Raw genomic sequence first — 22,167 nt, 5'->3', positions numbered from 1 at the left:
AAGCCATATATTATTTGAGATAAAAGTTTATGAAAATGATCTCAATGATTTGAACTACCGCTTACTGGAAAAAGATCTACTTGTTCACAATCTGTATTATTTTATGAAAGCTTTTGAGACAAAATTAATCTTGTCTGTAAGTCAGTTGCTAAATAAGAATTCCACTCACTTTCCAAAATTGATGGAGTGTGGTTCCATATTACATAACAATTGCATAGGCCTTTTTAAGGTACCAGTAGGTGTATTAATTATGCAGGATCTTATTTTACCATCTCTGCCTGGCATTAATTCCAAAATTCTACCTATTGTCCATTTGTGAAGAACTCTACAACATGAAATTCAAATAATTTTACACAATGCATTTCAAATTTGAAAGAGAAATTCAAAAGCAGATTTTTGTGAAAATGAAATTTTTATCAGAATTTTATCCTTGCCATTTTCAACAGACGTTGGAAGTGTTCCACCTGAACTTCAATTAGAATTTATAGATTTAAACTGTGACTCTGCAATAAAATGCAAATTTCTTGAAAATCCTACATTAATTAAATTTTTATTCGAAGGACATGACTGAAGACAAGTATCCAGGAATTCGTAAACATGTAACTCTTCATGTCTTCTATCTTTGGCAGTACCTACATATGTCAAGAGTGTTTTACAGATTGCAACAACACAGATTAAACTGGTAACTGAAACTTTAATCAAGAATAAACAATGTCACATTTCACATTAAAACTAAAGTAACTACCATCCCCAGTGTAAGGGTGTTTTTTTTTTTTTTTTTACCGTAAATGCATTTTGAAATATTGTTCTGTGCAATCATCTTTATACCTTTTCCATAGTTAAAAAAAGTTGCAAAACATTTAAATTCGTTTTCCACTTGACTTTTTGGAACCAATGTGTATATATACAAATCTGTAACACCATCTCTTCGCTTAGAATTAATTGTAGTCTTGTAAAACAAACCTCCCTTTTTTATATAAATTTTCTGACTACACTATTTTTTGACAGATATGTGGCCCACGGATCTTTGTGAATTTATTGATGTAGCCCTCGGGCATGAAAGGTTGAAGACCCCTAGCTTCAAGGATCATCATAAAATTCTTCATCAGATTCAAGATCATCATTAAAACTGTCGTCATCACTTCTATTCTCATATTCTATTCATATATTCTCTTTTTCTGTCATTATGGGTTAATGTACCGTTAAAGATATTTTGAAGTAACTTGCCTCATGTAATTAACATTCAAGGCCTTCTAAAAAAAAAAAAAAAAAAGATTTAATATTTTTCCATTGCTTAATTCTGATCAACAAAGTCTTTCACAATTTTTAACATGAGTCCAGATTGGTTAGCAGGCAGAGACTTTGAGCACTGGTCTTTTTCAGTTACATATGATACTGTGTTTCTAGGCAAAACCATGAGCTAAAAAATTAACAGTGAAGACATGGAGAACTTAAGAGAACCATAAAAGTGAGCTCAACAAGAAAGAATTATTAGTACAGTAAAAGCTCAACTATCTGGAAAGCCTGGAAATGTCGAACTCCTATAATTGAAATTCTGGATAGTTAAAAGTATAATAAATAGAATTCACTTTAGAAAAGCCAAACCAATAAGAAATCTTTCCACTCTAAAATAATAGAAACAATCATCTTATTTGTTACTAAATTAGTGCTGTACAATTATTAAATCTGCAAAATTTGTGCAAAATCGGATAAGATGAAAAATTTTTACATAATGCTACACCTTAATAAAGGTATAGCATAAGCACTTTTATAGTGATGCTATGTCTCACTTTAAAAACATTTTAAAATGTAGGCAACAAAAAAATCACTTTGGACAAATATTGAATAAAATAGAAGTTCAGTGAATCTTGAGCAGAGTGGTGTTTAGAGACAAAGGAGAGATGAAAGAAAATGCTCCCTAAACAGCACTATTTGATGTTTTCATGGAAGTAAATTTTGCATAAAAACGATACCATCTTCCTCATTATTTCCAATGTATATCTTCTTCTTCATACACTCTCCTTTGTACAGTTTTACTGTACCTGAAATAAAGTTTCATCAATTTTACCTGTTTAATATTGTGCTTGTCTTTTTTTAATCTTATTTGCATCAGTTTGGGGATATGAACTTGTGCATAAAGAACTGTCCTAAAGTTTAAATAAGCCATCATCTGTGGTTCAGGAATGAAGTTATTCATTTTATACTAATTCCTGTGGGAAAATTTCTGAATACAGTCTAGGTTTCTGAATACAGTCAAAAGTCGTTAATTCGGACACCCATAATCCGAAATGATCTATAATCCGGACCTCAAAGCTAAAAACTTTCTACGCATGCGCATAGGCATTTACGTGTGCGCGTAAGACCTTTTACGACTGCGCATATGCGTGTGCACAAGTGCAGAATACGTTTTCGCGTGCGCGTTTTATGTATAATGGACGGAATAAGCTAAAATGATCTAATTATCTATTTCAGTTAATGTTGATGATTGTGTTATTCCTTAATCTTCGAATTGGATCCGGCTTATTATTTTTTGCAGACTGTAAGAGCAATACTATAAAAGTAAACTTGAACTTTCGATTATGCCAAATAGAATTTCCGATTCTTTAGCTCCCAAAGGATCGTACAAAACAAAAGTATGTTTCGATGTCCATCAAACAAAAAGTGGAATTGCTGCAAGAAATGGATAAAGACATGAAGAATGTGACAGAGAGGTTAGTGAAAATGAAAAAATTTCGATTGACAAGTTGGTCGGTATTCTCGGCACAGCAATTAACGGGACTTAAACAGCGGAACTTTGTAACTGAACAAGAAATTATGTCTGTTTATAGAATTAAAGAGAAAGTATTATCACATAAAACGAAGCAACTTAAACAACTTACATTGAAAGAAATGTTTAATAAAGTAAACAAATAAACATTTAGCCTTTTTTTTTTTGTAAATTTTGATACCCTTTAGATCATAATTATTCTTTATTTCGTAAATTACGGTTTCATATTTTTAATTTTATAATTTCTGCATGCCATCTTACGAGATTTAAACTGCTGATTTATAATCTGGAAAAACGGATAATCTGGAATCGCCGAAGTCCCGACGAGTCCGGATTAACGACTTTTGACTGTACTAAGGTTGATGAACAACGTTCAAGAACAAATTCAGTTTGTAAACTGAAGTTTCAACTAGACAGAATGCATTTTTAATGAAAGTCAATTAATAGAAGAAAATCAGATTTATTAACATCAGCTAATAATTTTTATATCAAATCACTTTTGGGAGATTATATAAATTCATTAAGAGAAAAAGAATCTATCTGAAAAAATACTGATGTGACTATGACTGCTTATGGTTTATTTTCACAACTTCTTGTTGACACTGTTTATTCATAAAAAAATTTACATCATCTTATGGATTTAGATGACAATAAATTACACCAAATAAATCCCTTTCCCAAAAAACTACTATTATACATTAATTTAATGGCTTATACACATGACATGCTACAATATAACTGGGAAGCAAATAAGCTTATGATAACAAAGAACATATGTGCTAATACATAAAAATAACTAATTAGGCAAAAAGTTATTCTGAAGTATTTATAAAATTAAATCAGAGGGGGGTGGAAAGTCACAAAGAGCATTAAGTTTCACAAACACAAGAAAAGCTGTAAGGGATAGGAATTAGAAAAAATAACTATGTGAAAAATAAAATGGAGCCTCATTTTAAGCATTTCACGCTAACAAATCAGGAAGAAATAAACCAAAAGTAAAAGCATTTTATAATTTTCATGACAAAATTCATTTCACACTAAATTCTATGGTTTTTATAAGAACAAAAATTTTAAATCTGATACAGTTCTAATACAATACCTTCAAATGAAAATTAAAATTCCAGTAATTTATGAGCATAGAAACATCTTTTTTTCAAAACTGTAACACAGGCTTGGCTTCAAGTAACTTTCTTAGAGTCTTATACTACCTACAATGGCAAAAACAAAAATAATTATGCACAAAATATAATAATATACAAATTTTGAACTACCTGAAATATTCTAAAAATACTGCAAATCAATTTCATACGAAAATTAACATCTAACTGTCAAAAAACTGAATAAACAAACTAGAAATACAGCATAAAAGAAAAAAAAAAGTTACATGAGAACATGCATTTATTAAAATTTAAAAGTAACTTTTCAAACATAATTAGCACAACTTAAAAGTATCTAACAGTCTGAATATGATAGGTTCAAGTATGATTAAAAAGAAGGAGGATGTAAATCCAAGATATAATTTTAAAAAGCAGTGACAGCCCATGATGCAATAGAACTTTAGAGTTAGTTTTATCCACAACAGTACACAATTAAAAGTTGCATAATCTGGAATGTATAAACATGGTTAAAGATCGTCTAGAAGGACTCTTTTAAACTTTAATGTGGTTTATCAGTAGAGATTGCAATAGAGATGGCCCAGACAAAATACAAAAACATGTTATAGCATATTAGACAAATATGTATTTAGACTAACATGGGAAGGATACATTATGGGATGCATACATCCTCTGTATATTTAAAAGGTGAAAAAATACACAATCTATAAAAATATTTAATGTTTTTAATTAGATTTATTAAGAACTAAATGCATTTTATTCAAATTAGATCAAAAAGTAAAAAAAAAAAAATAATAATAATATTCCTAAGAACTGCACCTATTGCTTTTAAATAGTTTAGGTTGTTAATTAGTAACAGAAGATTAAATATGAAAGAATATCTTGTATTTTTTGAATGACAACAGACTTGAATGAAAAGTGTATCTACACAAAATCGTCTTTAGAGACTGATAGCCCTTTCAGACTAAAAAAAAATTGCTATTATTCTGCTAAATTGCTAAAATTTCTTCATGCAAAATAATATAATTCACATTTAATAAATTAAACTAATAATTAAACATTTTAAAAGAAAATTTTTAAATTTTGTCTAAACTTTGGTATTTTAATTTTCATTTTAATAATAAATATTTTATGTAACAGGAATAACAATTCATGTGTTCAATATGTATGATGCTGCATTATTAACAGCAACTACATACATACACAGTAACAAAGTGGGTGCTATTTCTTTAGTTCTTGAGGAAACTGGTCGAATAGAGTCAAACAAATCCCAAGCTTTCATTAAGGTACTGTTCTGTTTTTTGCAGATAAGTTTAGGTTAATTGATGCACAAAAGGGCTATCTTGGAGAGATGCCTTCATGGAGAACATTTTCAGTAAAATTGACTTATATTCATGTTATATGACTTATACACATGAGAGAAACCAATCATGCAGTCAATCAGTTAACCTGCAATCAAATAAGAATAAAACTTATAGCATTTTGTATTAACCACTCATCCACTGGTCGTGTTTCCTTGCTGGTAAAAAATTGTTTTATGACAGCCAGATTATTCCTAACTCTCTTTTAGAAAGTGGCACATTACTTTCTAACACATGCCAGCCAAAGTGATATTACTAGAAATGACCTTGTAGATGGTTTGGTCAAAGCTGGTTCCGACTACCTAAACCACATTCTGCCAGTGATTTTTCTACTGTTTAGAGACTTACTAAATTCGACATCAATAGATGTTGGTGAAATTGCCTTGAAGACTAGACTGAGCAAAAGTTACACAGTTTGTTATTAAAAACTCCAGTTCCCAACCTTCTTAGAACTGTAGATACAGCAAATTTTCACTTCAGAACTTGCAATAATAACTATTTTCAAAAACATCTCCATCTTATGGGTCTGGTAAACTCACCAGTGAGCCCATTATGCAGACTGGTTGACATTATTGGCAACCGTCTTTGCAACCAGTCTGACCTTAATGATGTTGCAGAGAATAATTCTGCAGAAAGAGTTAACTTTTTACTTGCTTCAAGATTATAGTTGGCTGCCAACAGAGAAAGGCAGTGTAGTCCAGTGTCCGTCATATACATTTCAAGGTGTCTTTAATGCCTTAACTGCTGCAAGCATACTACGCCTTACACACCTTGCTCAGCCGATGTGTTAACTGCCCCTGATGTATATATACACCCTTCCGAAATACTATCATTAGTGCACTGCTACCAGTAAAATTATTCGCAAAGCTTTGGAATGCAACACCACAGTGAACTTGACAGAGTATGCGAAGGAAGATATTATTTCAGAGAAGGGGCGAGAAATTTGAGAAGGGGATGGTTCTGAAACAGTGAAATATATGCTTTTTTGGTATACTGATTCTACAAAGTATAGCACTGAAACTTGATATTACATTTTACTGGTCTAAAAATAATTTGATCAAAACTTCATTTTTTTTGGAATATTTTTTATTATACAAACATCATTTTAATTATACTTACATTCTTTTTATTATACTTTTACTCCAAACGTTAAATTTTGTATTTTTATTAGTCCAAAGGGGCTTTCTCTCTGAAGGACTATTGTTTTCGTTTTGCGATTTTGTGTTGAATCACTATAAATGTCTGTTTCACTTTTCAAACTGTTGCCACCAAATGTTAGAGTCCTGCATTATGTTTGAAAAAAATTAAATAATGAAAAATCTGCATAAATGTATGTATATTTCTCGCATTGTGATAAAACAACGGTACATAGAGCCATCAAATTTTCAATGACGCAATCCTCCTATAAATATGGGCATGTGGAAGACCAAATTTGAAATTTGTTTTGTTATCGATTTCATATTTTGTAAAACTTTAATGAATTTTTCATTAACAAACTCAAGAATTCCAAAGAGAGCAATGGCAACACTCTATTGCGGGGGGGAACCTTTTTATCTCCAGCCCGCAGAACTGTGTATCGTAAATTCTAAAGATATGCTCATTTTAAAATTATTTTGCGACTGCTATTGAACTGAATTTTATAGTTTAAGTGCAAAGAACATGATATTTAAAGGTAACACACAAAACATTAAAAACACGCCCGTTTGAACGTAATTTAAAATCTGAATACTTTCAGATTTTTTTTTTTTTTTTTCTCTTTTATTCTTTATTTTGTGAAAGTAAACAGTTTTTAGACAGAAAAGTGCACTTATTTTTTCCCTAATACATCGCATAACTATGCACACCTGTGTAAAAAACGATGGCACTGGCAAGTGGATTTTGTACGTTTTCTGCGGCAGTTAAGGGGTTCAAAGAAAGCACCTTGTATTTTATAACCAACATTAAAATTCAGCATTATTTCATATTAATATGAGAATGCTTTTCAAAATGAAAGAAAAAGAAAATTAAAAAAAAATTATTAAACATTGAAGGAGGTTGGAGGTGGAACTTAGAATATAGAAAAGCATACAAAGGCTACATGCCCAAGGGATGGGATGCCTTTGTAGAGAAATTTTGAAGGGAAATTCTTCATATTTACGCTAAGCATGGACAAAACCATGAAACCCAATTCCGCAGCCAGTCTGGTTGCCTGGAATAGATCCTGGAACAAAATCTCAGTATTCAACAGTCTTAACTACTCATCTACTGATGAGACAAACACTGATGAGAAATATTTTGGCTGTAACACTGCCTCAAAAGAAGCAAAAACTTATCATAATATTAAGTCTGATTGCTATACATTAAGTTAACTCTAGGTGATTAAATAATGTTATGCACTGAAAGATAAAACAGCACATTATGCATTGGAATAGTTTCAGCTATGATGTAGAAGGCATAATTTCCTTTTAAACCATTGTCATTAGTAAAAATGCAATAATTCTTGTACTTTAAAAACTACCAGAAATGGGTGTAAAATTAATATCTAACATTATAAATAGACAGGTGCAAGGCCATCCTTTCAGCACAAGCCTATAAATTTGAATCTGTGAAAAAATTGCTGTTTTTAATGCATTCATATGGTAAAACTCTTATAAATAAATTTACTCTGCATTTTTGCACTGAATCATCTATTTTAATATCAGAAAATCAAAATGAAATGAGTTGCACACTGCCTCTTTCCTTCTGCTCATCCGCCACTATAAGTGCATACAGATGAATGACCATATGCACTTACGATTGATGGGCAGATGACGAAACAGATGCAAAGTGAACTTCATTTTTTCCCCCTCCTCTATCACAATGCAAACGAGTAGACACATAGCATACTTCACATTAGAGCTAGAAAGAGAGAATATTCATTATTTAGCAATGAATTCAGTGCAATTTACTACTACTTCTTATTATGCTAAAGGCAATTTTTCTGCATAAAGCTTTACATCATACAGTAAAAACTCAACTACCAGGCATTCAACTAACTGAAAAATTTAAGTAAATGGAGTATATTATAATTTTAGAAAAAAAAAAAAAAAAAAATACTAAATGAGAGATTTGTAATGCCATTAGAGCTAGTAATACTATTAACATGTATATATTGTCATCAACCAATAATGGATAAACATGATGTCCCAACACAATTATAAGAAATTTGGGTACTTTTCCGTTTCGCCGGCGCAAATCTCGCCAAGCAGATTTTATTGGCGACAACATACTACAGTATACAAATAAAAAATGTTAACAAATGTTAGTTCTAAGAGTTTTTTTATTTTGAAGGCATAAACATTTTAATATCGTTTAAAATTATTGTAAAAAAGTCAATAAATAAAGACAATAAATTTGTAAAAAGATAATTATTTAAGAATTTACTACGATTTCATGGTTCAACATCCTGATTCGCCTTTTCATATCACGTGACCCCAAGTCTCACGTAAACTACAAAAATCTCTCTCAGTAATTATCTATATTAATTTTAAGTTGAATCTTAATTTGGAATACAAGTTTTAATGCAAGAATTATTTCAATTCGTACGAATAACTTACTCAGAAATTATGAAAATCTGCGGTGCTTTACTTCGCTAGTGCATTTTCACTAGAAGTGATGAATTTAACCCTTGACTTTGCCTTTTCTATATTTTCGCCTTCGGATGAACGGTGTGATTGCATCCTAATTAACTTAATTACCGCGAATGGCCTTAGAGCATAAAATTGAGCTATCCGGTAACAATTCTATGTAATTTTATGCCAGTATTGAAAGAATCAATCCGATAAGAAATGGCTGCAAATTGTTTTGAAAATGAGGCGTAAAAGGTTACCAGCGAGGATATTACATTTGTCATCAATTGTACCATTATTGGTGACTTTAACGCCTGCGCCGGCAAAACGGAAAAGTACCGAAATTTGTTCTGGTTTAAATGTAAACTTGATTAATTCTTCATATATTAATTCAGTTTTAAGTTTTGCAAAGAAGGCTATACTTTTCCTTGCATTCTGAAAAAAATTATTAATATTTGGGACTGCATGAAGTAAAATATTTTCAAAGTTATAAGATCCGGGCATTAAAGGAATCTATGATACGCAACTTCAAAAAAAAAAAAAAAAAGGAAAGGAAGTGTGAAAAATTATGATAAGTAATTTAAGTTTTTTATGCACTATATCAGTAATTTGTATCTCTTTATTGCCTAACTAAATAGATCTGTATATTTAATCTTCTACTGGGATGATCGGCAACATCTATGCAAACTTTCAATTTCAGTGGTATTTCCTAACAATTGAAATATTAACAATGAAATGTGTCATCTATTTTATTTAAAAATTTCATATAGTTTTAAATGTAGGTGTTTGATACTCAAATTAGTAATAAATAGATTGTTTTTATAATTTCAGAGCAGACATTTCACCTATTGATCTGACATTTTTAATGTGAATTCCATTTTTTATAAGCTCAACTATCTGGAATTTTCACATATCCGGAATTCAGCCTTTCTCATGCTTTCCAGATAATCAAGCTTTTATTGAAATGTATATTTAATTTAAGGCTAGCAAATCCTTATTTCTGAACTTTATCTGGATGTTGCTACACAGTAGTCAACATCCTTAATACACAAATAATTCAGCCATTTTTAAAATATGTATTGTGCTAATTCTCCCATATTAATACATTTTTTTAAAATATGACATTAAGCATCATGCCATTTGAAGAAATTCAGGATATGCCTTCAGTTATGTTAAATAGGATACAAAAATTATCATTAAAAAATGATATATTTTATATTTATTTCCAACTACTGCATGCTGTTTGTTTACTTAAATTACACCAATTCTTATCATCAATTTTTTTACACTTTCAGATTTAAGTGCTTTATGACAGTATATTATTTAAGTGCTATATGACAGTATATTATATCTATATCATTAATTAGCTTTTCTAGAAATACAAAGCATGGCTAAATGCTTTTAAAGAGGATAATTGAATAGATGATTATTTAACGAATTTTTTTCTGAAAAAATATTTAAAAAAAATGACAGATCTTGGTCTTCTTTAATACGTATTTGCAGTACATATAAAATTAGAAGCAGAAGTCAGTTTCAAAGAATATAATGAAAAAAATAGCCATTTAGTACTCCTGTTATCTTCAAGAAATGCTTTGTTGCAGCCTTTTCAGAATAAATACTTAGACTAAAACTGAATTAAATAACTTCATTGTGCTATTAGCCCACCAGCGGCCGAGCGGTAAAAACGCTGAACACTGGTAGTTCGGTCTGAGGTTCGAATCCCGCAAACGGGCTGGCTGCATGGGCATTTTCGTGGTTTTCCCCATGTGTAACGTGTATATGAGCCAGTTTCCCTTAGAAAGTCTTCCACGAAGACATCCCTCCCTTTAGGCAGATAGCCCTCGTGTGCTTTGCCATAATTAAATAATCCAATCCAATCCAATCATTGTGCTATTAGTATCTATTTTCAGACACAATTTCACTGTTACATTAGAAAAAAATTTAGAACTTGTCACATACAAGTGATCTAGAAGAGATTTCAATTTAAATCAGTAAATGAAAGTATCTGCAGAATTTGGTAAAGGTTTAATAACAAAAATATTGAAATTTTAAATGGACTAATAGATTAAAAATATTTCATTAGAAAACAAAACAGAGAAATTTCAATCAATCTGCTGATACCAGGTAAAATTACATAAAACTGCTATATATAAATAAAAGAAAAAAAAATAATTTTCTTATTATTAAAAATGATATGCATTGTAGCTCTAATGTTTATATGAATAATATAGAAACAAAATAGTGACTTCTCATAATTTTTTGTAATCAAAAAGTCAGTGAGCTTACAATAGTAAAAGAATTTTTCACCAAAATAATATAATGTGCAGTAAAAAATGTGAAATCAAGCAAGTGTAATGAAAAATTATTATATATCCAAGCAGAAATACGAGAGGTTTGATTCATATAAGAAGTCTGAATTCAAGAGATTTCTAAATGAAAAGAAATTTTTTTCTTCAAATCAAATTTTCCAAAAATTTACTTCAACAAAATTTAGATAAAATTGATTTTAAATTTGTACTTGATAAAACTTAAATTCTAATTATTTTAACTAATTTTAAAATTTCATAAAGATTTCTACTTCAGTCTTCAAAACTGGTGATACTTTTATTATGTGAATTTCCTTACTTTGTATGCTACACAGTAGTCAACATCCTTAATACACAAATAATTCAGCCATTTTTAAAATATGTATTGAGCTAATTCTCCCATATTAATACATTTTTTTAAAATATGACATTAAGCATCATGCCATTTGAAGAAATTCAGGATATGCCTTCAGTTATGTTAAATAGGATACAAAAATTATCATTAGAAAATGATATATTTTATATTTATTTCCAACTACTGCATGCTGTTTGTTTACTTAAATTACACCAATTTTTATCATCAATTTTTTTACACTTTCAGATTTAATATCTAATATTTTCTAACACATATACTGAAGTTATATTAAAGATACCTTTATCATACCACATGAATGTGCTAGTCAAATTTTTAAAAATGTAGCATTTCTAATGTTGATTCTGACTACTAAAAACTATAGTTACTGAAATGACCTCAACAAATATCCTGCTGAATGATATACTCTTTATATGTGCATATATAGAATATCTATATGCCATAAAAAATAAAATAATTTTATAAATGACAACATATGTTTGTAATAAACTTATACTTTCAAGAAAATTTACACAAATAAATGTTAAATTGAGAAATTACTTTCACGGGAGATATTTAAAGTCCTGTGAAGCATTAAAAACTTTGGATGCATGCATGATGGAAAGACACCATATATACAAAAGCTTTATTTCTAGGTTTTTAATTAAAATAATTCACACTGTAAATATTCAACATAACCATCTTTCATAACACATCATCAAAATGCATTTTTTAATTCGAAAACATTTCTGAAATTATTGCTAATAATTTTATAATGTGCTTCAACAATTTCTAAATTCATCTAAAGGCTATAGGACTTTTATGAACAGACAGCTCTTCTGAAACAAAACTACAAAAAAAATGGATGCCATTCAATTTAATGGACTGGTGATGCAGCAGTTTAACCTGCTCCTCTGGAATGGCATCCAACAGAATTTGTAGCATATTTGAGCTGTATTAAATAAAAACTAAACCATATGAATAAAGCAACAACTACAGCAGACAGTTTTTATTTGCACAGTTTATAACTTACTTCTATCATATATATAATTCAGAGTTATGAACATTAAAATTTGCATAAAAAAGGACACCTTGCTATAAAACTAGTACAAATTTTCACTGAAGCGCGATTTTTTCAGGATTCACTCTAGCCAGATATCTAATATAAATGATAACATGCACTACTGTAGGTATCAGGGATTTTGAAATTTTAACATTTCTATTAACTTCCTTGTCATATTTAAATAAAGAGATAAATTATGAATTAAATTTATCCTAGAATTATTAATCATATTCTTTTTCGGATTTTACATTTATGCAACAGTTTTAAATAGATGAAATGTGGAAAATCTGATAGAAAACAGCATATATTTTATACTTTAATGTTTGTAACAATGAAAAAATTTAAAAAGTACTACACTGGCTTTTTCACTTTTTTAACACCTAAAAATGTCTCGTGTCTTAAATATCCCAAGATTAATATAACTGAGCAAATGCTACTAATTATGCAATTTATAATAAACTTTCGATTTATTTCAAAAACACCTTTTTTTTTTTTTTTTTTTGCCTGCGTGCGTTCTTTCAGAGAATTTTTTTAAACTTTCATTGACAATAATAATATTTTGGGGATACTATATTAACTGCATGCAAACGAAAGCAGAAAGAAGGTGAGGGAAAAACATATTTATCTGCTCATTTGTCATCTTTTAGAAATATTACAAAAATCACTGTTAACTTTGAGCCCATTCCCTGCATCACAACAATACAGAATGTAAGATTTGTAACTTCACTTTTTACCAATAGATAAATGGCTATTTTTGTATAGAATTCCACGTATACGTATGATAGTACTTTTTATCTCAAGGCATAAAAATTTAAATCTCTAAAAACGGCCGCATCAGAGACGTAAACAAAACGCCGCACCGCCGAATCGAATATCAAATCTGTACGATTTCGATTGTGCCCAGTGTACGATCATGAAATCTGTTTTCATGCATACAAAACACCTTAAAATTAATATCTAGAAACAGTTATGAATATATTTCAATATTATTATATTTTAGAACCTTTTTTTTTCTTTTCAATTCATTATTTCCATAAAAAATTAATTCAAACTATTAATAAGTTTTTTCCAAACACTGTTTATAGAACATCTCAACTCAGAACAGTCTGCGTTTCCAGTTTAGTTCTGATTCTGATCTCTGAATTTTTTCTCTGCTGTGTAGATTTGGCGTGTATTCATTGTGTTGTGTTCGTGACAGAACATTTTAATGCAACAATTTATTGTAATGATATCGTTGTAGCAGCGTGCAATATTGATTAATTGTTATCTGCAAGAATGGTTGACACAACTTTGCTGCTTGGTGTGGCTATTGCTTTCGTTATTGTTTTGATTGTAATCTTAACATACTTAAAAGAAAAACGGACAACTGCTGGTCGCATAAATGAAGGAGGTTGTAACCATGTCTTGTGTTTAATCGTGTTATTCTGCGTTATTTATTTATATATTTTGTTTGAAATTTCATTCATGCTTGCTGAAAATATTTAAATAATGGTTTTGATAAAATAGAATGTGTTACAAAAGTTCGCATCATATCCATAGATTCAAAATATATGAACCTTGCTGTGTTTCCCTAAAGTAAATATAAACATGTAGATATATAATGATTCAGACCGAATGTAATATTTAGGTAATTAGGAAATGTTGCATATGTGTCAAAGCATTTATAAATAAAGCAGATGTAAATACAGGGGACAGGGAAAAGTGGACGGAGCACCAGACTATAAAACTAAGTATACTGAAAAATACTACATATATGTCCAAAGCAGTTATAAGGTAAAATCCTAGTATACGGTACGCCTTTAATCCTAGTATACGGTACGCGCGATTCTGAAAAGTGTTATAACACCAAAATAATGCATTTATACTTTATCACCTCTTGATTTTTCCAAAATCTCGTGTGACCCTTATGCTAGGATTAAAACCAACTACAAATAAAACAGACGTAAATAAACTATAAAACTAAGTATACTGAAAAATTTTGCAACTTTCAGGATAAAATTATGATTGTTTCCTTGTGGTAAAATCTGAATGATTCACTGGCAAGTCAATCACCTTTTGCAGGCTGCTATTATACTAGCATAAAAATTGCATTATAATGCCTTCCAACAAAATACAGTGGTCATCAAAATTAAAGGATAATGACAGAAATAAAATGTAACTTATTTTTAAAGAAAAATTATGAATAGAAATTTTGTTTAAAAATGTTAGTTAACATAATTTAATGTTTGGCATTTATTCCCAAAATATTGAAATTAAAACCAAATTTATGTAACTTTGAAAATGATGGACAAATTAAGTTACCTCTTGTGAAAAAATTGTTTCTTTAATATGGTGTATGATCACCTCGGACAGATATGCACACCTAACTTCTTGAATTTATAGACTTTACAAAAGTGTTGATCTAGTCTTATGGACTTGCATGCCACTTTTCTAAAAGTGTACTTTTCAGCTCCTGGAGGGGTCCAGGGAGAAATTTACATGTTGAAATTTGGCACCCTAAAGCGTCTCATACATGCTCATTTGGGTTCACATCAGGTGAGTAAGGTGTCCAATCAATTCAAGTGATATATTCTGTGTGCAAATATTCTAACACCATATATACTTGGTGAGGCCAAGCATTGCATCCATTATCGAAAACTTGTGGCCAACAACACCCTTAAACAGTCTAACTTGAGATTTCAATACCTTGTCTACATATCTCTGAATGGTTACAGATGCAACTCGGTGTGGCCATTTGTCATGATTCCTCCTCAAACAGTTAAACATGATTGCAGAAACAGAATATTTCACTGGCAAGGGAAGGCAAGTTGTGTGTTCTTTTCTTTCTTCAGATCAAAATACATCTAGAATCACTGTACAGACCATATCTGGACTTGTTAATAACTAATGCTTGCACCCAGTCATCTTGACTCCATTGAACATGACAATGGCACTAGTTTAGGAAAGCTTAAGCCCTTGTTGTTGAACATTATGAAGGCCCGTCTGGAAGTTGGAGTGAGTGGGATGCAAACCATTGGTTTTCTCGCATTCAGTCTAACCTCGTTGAGCCTTTGTGCAGTGGTAGAATGAATAATTTGAGTTCCTGTAGCAGCCTAAAACCAAATCTCTTGTAGTTGCTTCATGGTTTCTTCGAGCCAACAATGACAGAAAATGAACTTCTAATGCAGTTGTTGCTCTTGTTTACCCTTGACCAGGCTGTCTATCAACTGATTTAGTGCTTAAAATGCAGCTCCAGATTCTTGATTATGATACTTTAAGGGGTATTCAAATCTTGGGTGACCTTCATTTATGTTTGACTCCCCTTGATTCTGCAAATTATTTACCTTTTTTGACATTCACAAAATGATTACTGAGTAATAATCACCCTCAGAAACCACATTCCCTTTAAACTGCACTGGAGACCGGAATTCCAACGTGCGTCCATTCTACACCACACAGTCAATCATTGAATTTGCATATTTCTGGTGCTAACGTATACGCGGAAGTGCAATTTGTCTTCAGTTATATTTAATTAACATAAATAATTACAGCATTGGGCATTGGTTGCAACATTTACTTAGTGAGCATATATTTTTTCATTATCCTTTTATTTTGATGACCAGTGCGTAATTCAATTCAGTCATTGTACGAAATTTGGAGCTAAAATATTTTTCACTGCATCTTAAGAACTAACAAATTTTTCTTTTGTTTTCTTAATTAAATTCCATACCACAGTATGTGTGTAAAGCTTTTGCACAATAGCAGTTGAAGAAGGTTCCGTTTGATCTTCAGAACTATAGTGTTGCATGCTTATTAATATTAAGCCAAATTATATTGCTAATTTTCTATTTTTAAGCATTTAAATTACTTCTGATTAAATGTTGTTGGCAAAAGTGTAGGCTAAGGAATTAAAAGCCAATTTATATGTGATTCTTATTTGTGAATTTTAAATACCTAAAATAAAACAATATATTTTTGTCTATAAATAAAAATTTTAAAGAATTTTCTTGTATACATATAATTTTGTATAAAATATGTTTGGATTTTTTTCTTATGACAGCATTATAAAATTTTCTATTAAAAGCTCCTCCAAGAATCAGAGATGTACCTGTCTTAAGAGGGGGTAATGTAGAAGGTCCTCGAAGAGCTGGTCGGAATATCAGAGCTCGAATGAGAGCTGCAGCGGCCAGACCTGAAAACGAAGGTATGTGCTAAAATGGTTGTTAATGAAATATAATGCTTAGTTTTGTATAATGATATAAATTGTTGGTACTCTTCATTAGAGCGGAAATCTAGAATACTCTGTACATAGATAAAGAATAACAAAACAAAATGAAATTCAATCTAAACAGTTGGCATAAAATTACAAATATCATTCAATATTGCATAAAAATTTTCAGTTTTTGAATATAACCGATGCTTTATAAATTCTGTTAAATACGACTGTAAATGGTGGCAAACAGTGCCCTGCTGACATTTACTTCTCCATTAAGCTCTGCCTCACAATCGCTTCACAGTTTAAGTGTGACATCTAGTTTTTGGGGTCTATAAAATTATAACTGTGATTCACAGTGAAATGTTCATATCCAGCATTTTTAAATTCCTCTTTTTTATATCCATTCCAGCAGTCTGAAAATATAATGCTGCCATATGCGTTACTTTCCCGGCATAAAGCCCAAATACCCATTGTTCTGGAAGAACATGTCCAACGTTGTTTTTTACTTCCTTGTACGAAGTAAAAAGCATTGTAATTGCAAAAATTTCAGCTATAATATTTCAACGAAAATATCCATTTTGACCACTATCAAATGCAATTTAATGATGTTTTTGCATGACATCTGTGAGTAAGGACAGAATAAAAGACTCTTTTCAGCCAAAAAAATTATAAAACTGATTTAAAATGAATTCTGAAGGGAATTTTTCATAGCGTCTGTATGTACATATCTCGCATAACTCAAAAAGGAGTAGCCTCAGAACGTTGAAATTTTGTATATAGGACTGCTATAACGTGTAGATGTATACCTCGCATTTTGGTTGCAATCGGCTGCACCAAACGTATATAAATATATGTATACAGTCAAAAGTCTTAAATCCGGACTCCTCGGGGCGATTCCAGATTATAGATCATCAATTTAAATCTGGTAAGATGGCATGCAGAAATTATAAAATTAAAAATATGAAATAAAGAGCAATTATGATCTAAATCTAAAGGGTATAAAAATTTACAAAAAAAAAAGCTTAATATGTATTTGTTTACTTTAGTAAACATTTCTTTCAACGCATGCATGCGTAAAGCATACATTACACATAGACGAAATTAGGAAATTGCAACCACAAAACTATTTGATGTATATTCGTGATATTTATAATGACGAGGAATTTAATTCAAATCATATCAAAGATGGAGTACATCGAGATGAAATACTACATTTAGTAAGGAATCATAAGCCGAATAAAATAAAAACATCTGCCCTGAAGATAAGGATAGTGCTGACAGATCAACTTCCAGTTCATAGCGCGCCGCGACGTCCCCCCCCCACTCTGCAGAGCAGCGTGAAATTGATAAACAGATTTCGGAATGGTTAGAGAAACAAAGGATATGCCTTTATCCATTTTTTGCAGCAATTCCACTTTTTATTTGATGGACATCGAAACATGCTTTTGCTTTGTAGATCCTTTGGCAACTCCAGAATCGGAAATTCTTTTTGACATAATCGAAAGTTCAAGCTTACTTTTATAAAATTGCTCTAACGGTATGCAAAAAATAATAAGCCATATCCAATTCGAAGATTAAGGAACAACGCAATCTGCAACATTAACTGAAATAGATAATTAGATAATTTTAGCTTAGCTTATACCGTCCGTTATACGTTAAACGCGCATGTGTAAACGTATTATGTGCATGCGTAAAAGTCTTAACGCATACTGCGTTTACGCATGTGCAGAAAGTTTGTAGCTTCGAGGTCCGGATTATAGGTCATTCCGGTTTATGGATGTCCCAATTAAAGACTTTTGACTGTATATGCAAGATAAAAAATATGAAAGTGAACTTCTAAATTTAATTCACTATAACCTCTCTTATTTTTATTTTATTTGGGAACTTCATCTCTCTGTCTTAGAAATAGCGTTATAAATCTAAAGTGCGTCATGCTAATTAATCATGCGATTTTACGTAACCCTTATGCAGATGTCTCTTGACCAATCACCTAATTGTAAACCAAAACTTAAAACTGAAACTTTTACCTGCCCATTTCTTCCTCTGCATTACTACTGCGACACTCACTCTCTTCTGGCTTATGCTTTCATCCTGTTAAGACGCTTCGCTACAATCATGTATGCTCTGCAATGATTGCTTATATAACAACAGTATCAAAATGTTTTTGGAAATAGGTGCAATTGGTGTGCTAAGTGAATTGTGGCCACAAAATGTGTATTTAAATAAATAAGGAATTTAATTCAGCTCGACTGCTTATTCTTCAAAATAGATGGACGCTGTAAGCATCAAGTATCTATACAATTAGTATTTCTACACATCTATGTCTCAGTATTCTTATTTCAGTGCTTCCAAAATTGTTCTGTCATTACGCAGATCCTTTGGCAACTCCAGAATCGGAAATTCTTTTTGACATAATCGAAAGTTCAAGCTTACTTTTATAAAATTGCTCTAACAGTCTGCAAAAAATAAAAAACTGTATCCAATTCGAAGATTAAGGAACAATGCAATCTGCAATATTAACTGAAATAGATAATTAGATAATTTTAGCTTAGCTTATACCGTCCGTTATACATTAAATGCGCACGCGTAAACATATTATGAGCATGCGTTTACACATGCGCAGAAAGTTTGTAGCTTTGAGGTCCGGATTAGGGATCTTTCCGGACTATGGGCGTCCGGATTAAAGACTGTATATATCTACAATCCTCTAATAATATTTTTTAAAATAAAATACATTAATAAACAATTATTTTTTTAATGAAACACATTATTACATATAATAAAAATATAATCTATAAAATAAAATTACAATTAATTTCCAAGTTTTAAATGTTAAATTTTTAAAATTCTAACAAATGATAGAGAAACTTTTAAAATTAAAAATTCTCTTTATTTCTTTTTGAAGAATTTTGCCGAAGAATGTAATGACAGAAAAATTTTGGAAGCACTGAAATAAGAACACTAAGACGTAGATGCGTAGAAATACTAATTGCGTAGATACTTGATACTTACAGCGTCCATCCATTGTGAAGAATAAGCAGTCGAGCCGAATTAAATTCCTTATTTATTTAAATTCACATTTTGTGGCCACAGTTCACTTAGCATGCCATTCGTGCCTATTTCCAGAACAATTTTGATACTGCTGTGATATAAACAATCATTGCAGAGCATAGATGATTGCAGCGAAGCGTCTTAACAGGAGGAAAGCATTAAGCCAGAAGAGAGTGAGTGTCGCAGTAGTAATGCAGAGGAAGAAGGGGGGAGGTAAAAGTTTCAGTTTTAAGTTTTTTTTTTACAATTAGGTGATTGGTTAAGTCAGAGAGGATATAGTGAATTAAATTTAGAAGTTTGCTTTCATATTTTGTATCTTACATATAGTATATATTCACTCTGTTACCCGGCTCAACGATCTCAGTTTTGGTAAAAGTTTATAATTGGGTGCACCTTGTTTTTTGGCGATTCTTTTTTGACGCCAAGATCAGCGCCAAGACCAGGAAGGCACAATTTCAAGATAGCCGCTACACAAAAACAAGATAAGAAGTACACAAACTCTGTGTCCATGTACACATCGATCTGTTTTTACTTTAAAAAAGTCCTAGAATTGCACAAACTAGGCATTGGGCACTGCTTTAAATTTGTCCATGTACACATCAATTTATTTTCATTTAAATAAAATCAGGAAGCTAAAACAAAGTTAAAACTATAATGGTCAACAAAAGTGAGATTTCATCGCCAAAAATTTTTTTTTAAATGTCACTATTCGAAGGGGCACCCAATTCTACACTAAAGCTTCAGTTTCTTTACTCTTATTTGTAAGTTGTGCATTTTTTGCTTTAAAAATGGTTGAATTATCTTGTTCTTATCTTCTGGTTAAGGTTTTTATGCCTTTAATAAATCTGCATACAATATTTGTGGAATTATCAATAATTTAAAAGTTGTATAAGTGCAGCTAAGCTTAATTATTTTTGCGATGGCGGACATGATTGTTTACATTTAAAACTTGGCAAAATAGCGTATTTGTTGCCAATCTAGAGAAACTAAACTAAAAAATAAAGATAATGCTTTCTTTTATTCTTGCGAATTAAATCATGTTTAATCCATTTTCGAATTTATTCGAGAAAATAAGTGTTTAAGATTTACTTTGTAATTTTTAATATAGATATTTTGAGATTTATGTATTTTTGTCGTATCGGGAAGTGACAACTGAATTATTTGAATGAGAAATACTGAATCATCTGTGAAAAACTTTTTTTTTTTTTCCTTAATTTCTTTTATATATCGTTTTAGATTTAGTATAGTATTTGAATAGAACATGTGGCAATGATTCGATAATTCTTCAAATGATATAAATTTATATGCATTCTGAGTTATAATATGAATGAAATGTAATGCTGTTAAGTGAACCTACCGCCAGAGTGTCGCTATGGTAAACAAATATAGTGAATTTTAAAAATTGCATTTATTCTATTGGTTTATGCGCTATCAACGAAGTAGATTTAATTCAATCCCAATAAGTTTCAATGAAATGCAAGAAAAAATGCATATAATTTAATATTCCGTACAAGGAAGTCGTGGTGTACACATCAGTTTTTTTTTTTTTTTTAGTCCAAAGGGATTTGAATCCCGAAGGACTATTAGTTTCGTTTTGGCATTTTGCGTCGGACGGATAAATGTCGGTTCACTTTTCAAACTGTTGCCATAAAATGTTAGAGTCCTGCATTATATTTGAAGAAATTAAATAATGAAAATCTGCGTAAATGTATGTATATTTCTCACATTGTCATAAAATAACGGTACATAGAGTCATCGAATTTTGAATAACGTAATCCTCCAATGAATATGAGCATGTGGAAGACCAAATTTGAAATTTGAAATTTGTTTTATGATCGATTTCCTATTTTTTAAAACTTTGACGAATTTTTGATTAACAAATGATATAAATTCCAGATGGTACTATCATTGGATTTCAAAGCGAGCAATGGCAACGTTGTGCAGAAAAAACATTTTTATCTCCAGCGCGTGAGTCTCTGTATCGGAAATTCTAAAGATATGCTCGTTTTAAAACTATTTTGTGATATTGCTGTTGCACTGGATCTTATGGTTTAAGTGCGAGGAACATGATATTTAATAAAGAAAGGTAACACACAAAATGTTAAAAAACGCCCCTTTGGACGTAATTTAAAATCTGAAACATTTCAGTTTTTTTTTTTTTTTTTTTTCTTTCTTTAAAATGAAGAGTAAAGTAGTTATTCTAATCTATTGCAATATTATGGCTGATTTCTAACTGAAGTTAACAAAATTCAGTCCGTGTCAGTTCTTGATACCACAGACGGATAAAACGAATGGCACTGAGGAAAGGAAGATGTGAGTCTTCAAACCATGTTTTGATTCTCAATCTTTTTTTCCCACAGCAAGAACATA

At 30.7% G+C, this 22,167-nt stretch overlaps 2 protein-coding genes across 10 annotated transcripts in view; one reads left to right on the top strand and one right to left on the bottom strand.

Moving 5' to 3' along the window:
• GCS1 (mannosyl-oligosaccharide glucosidase) overlaps nt 1–13,450 on the bottom strand; it is a 38,110-nt gene extending 24,660 nt beyond the window's left edge. For 2 of the 9 annotated variants that reach the window (XM_035371652.2, XM_035371650.2), the window contains exons 1-3: nt 13,286–13,432; nt 8,017–8,120; nt 3,867–3,975 (exon numbers count right to left, since the gene is read on the bottom strand). The gene's annotated coding sequence lies outside the window, so the exon portion shown is untranslated. Of the gene's footprint in view, nt 1–3,866; nt 3,976–8,016; nt 8,121–13,278 lie in introns of all 9 variants that reach the window. The other 7 variants (XM_085817444.1, XM_035371651.2, XM_035371643.2 and 4 more) reach the window with 4 other exon arrangements.
• A 199-nt stretch (nt 13,451–13,649) lies between these two features.
• Nucleotides 13,650–22,167, top strand: part of LOC118199761 (DDRGK domain-containing protein 1-like) — a 30,798-nt gene continuing 22,280 nt past the window's right edge. The window contains exons 1-2 of the mRNA XM_035371653.2: nt 13,650–13,941; nt 16,615–16,734. Coding sequence (XP_035227544.2) covers nt 13,827–13,941; nt 16,615–16,734 — 235 coding nt within the window. The 5' untranslated portion in view covers nt 13,650–13,826. The remainder of the gene's footprint in view (nt 13,942–16,614; nt 16,735–22,167) is intronic.

The sequence above is a fragment of the Stegodyphus dumicola genome, chromosome 5, assembly GCF_044657685.1.
Source record: "Stegodyphus dumicola isolate Sdum_Otavi_A_Nest chromosome 5, ASM4465768v1".
NCBI classification, from domain to species: Eukaryota; Metazoa; Arthropoda; class Arachnida; order Araneae; family Eresidae; genus Stegodyphus; species Stegodyphus dumicola.
The sequence above is the reverse complement of the archived record's forward strand: the minus strand, read 5'-3'. Positions and strand labels throughout refer to the sequence as shown.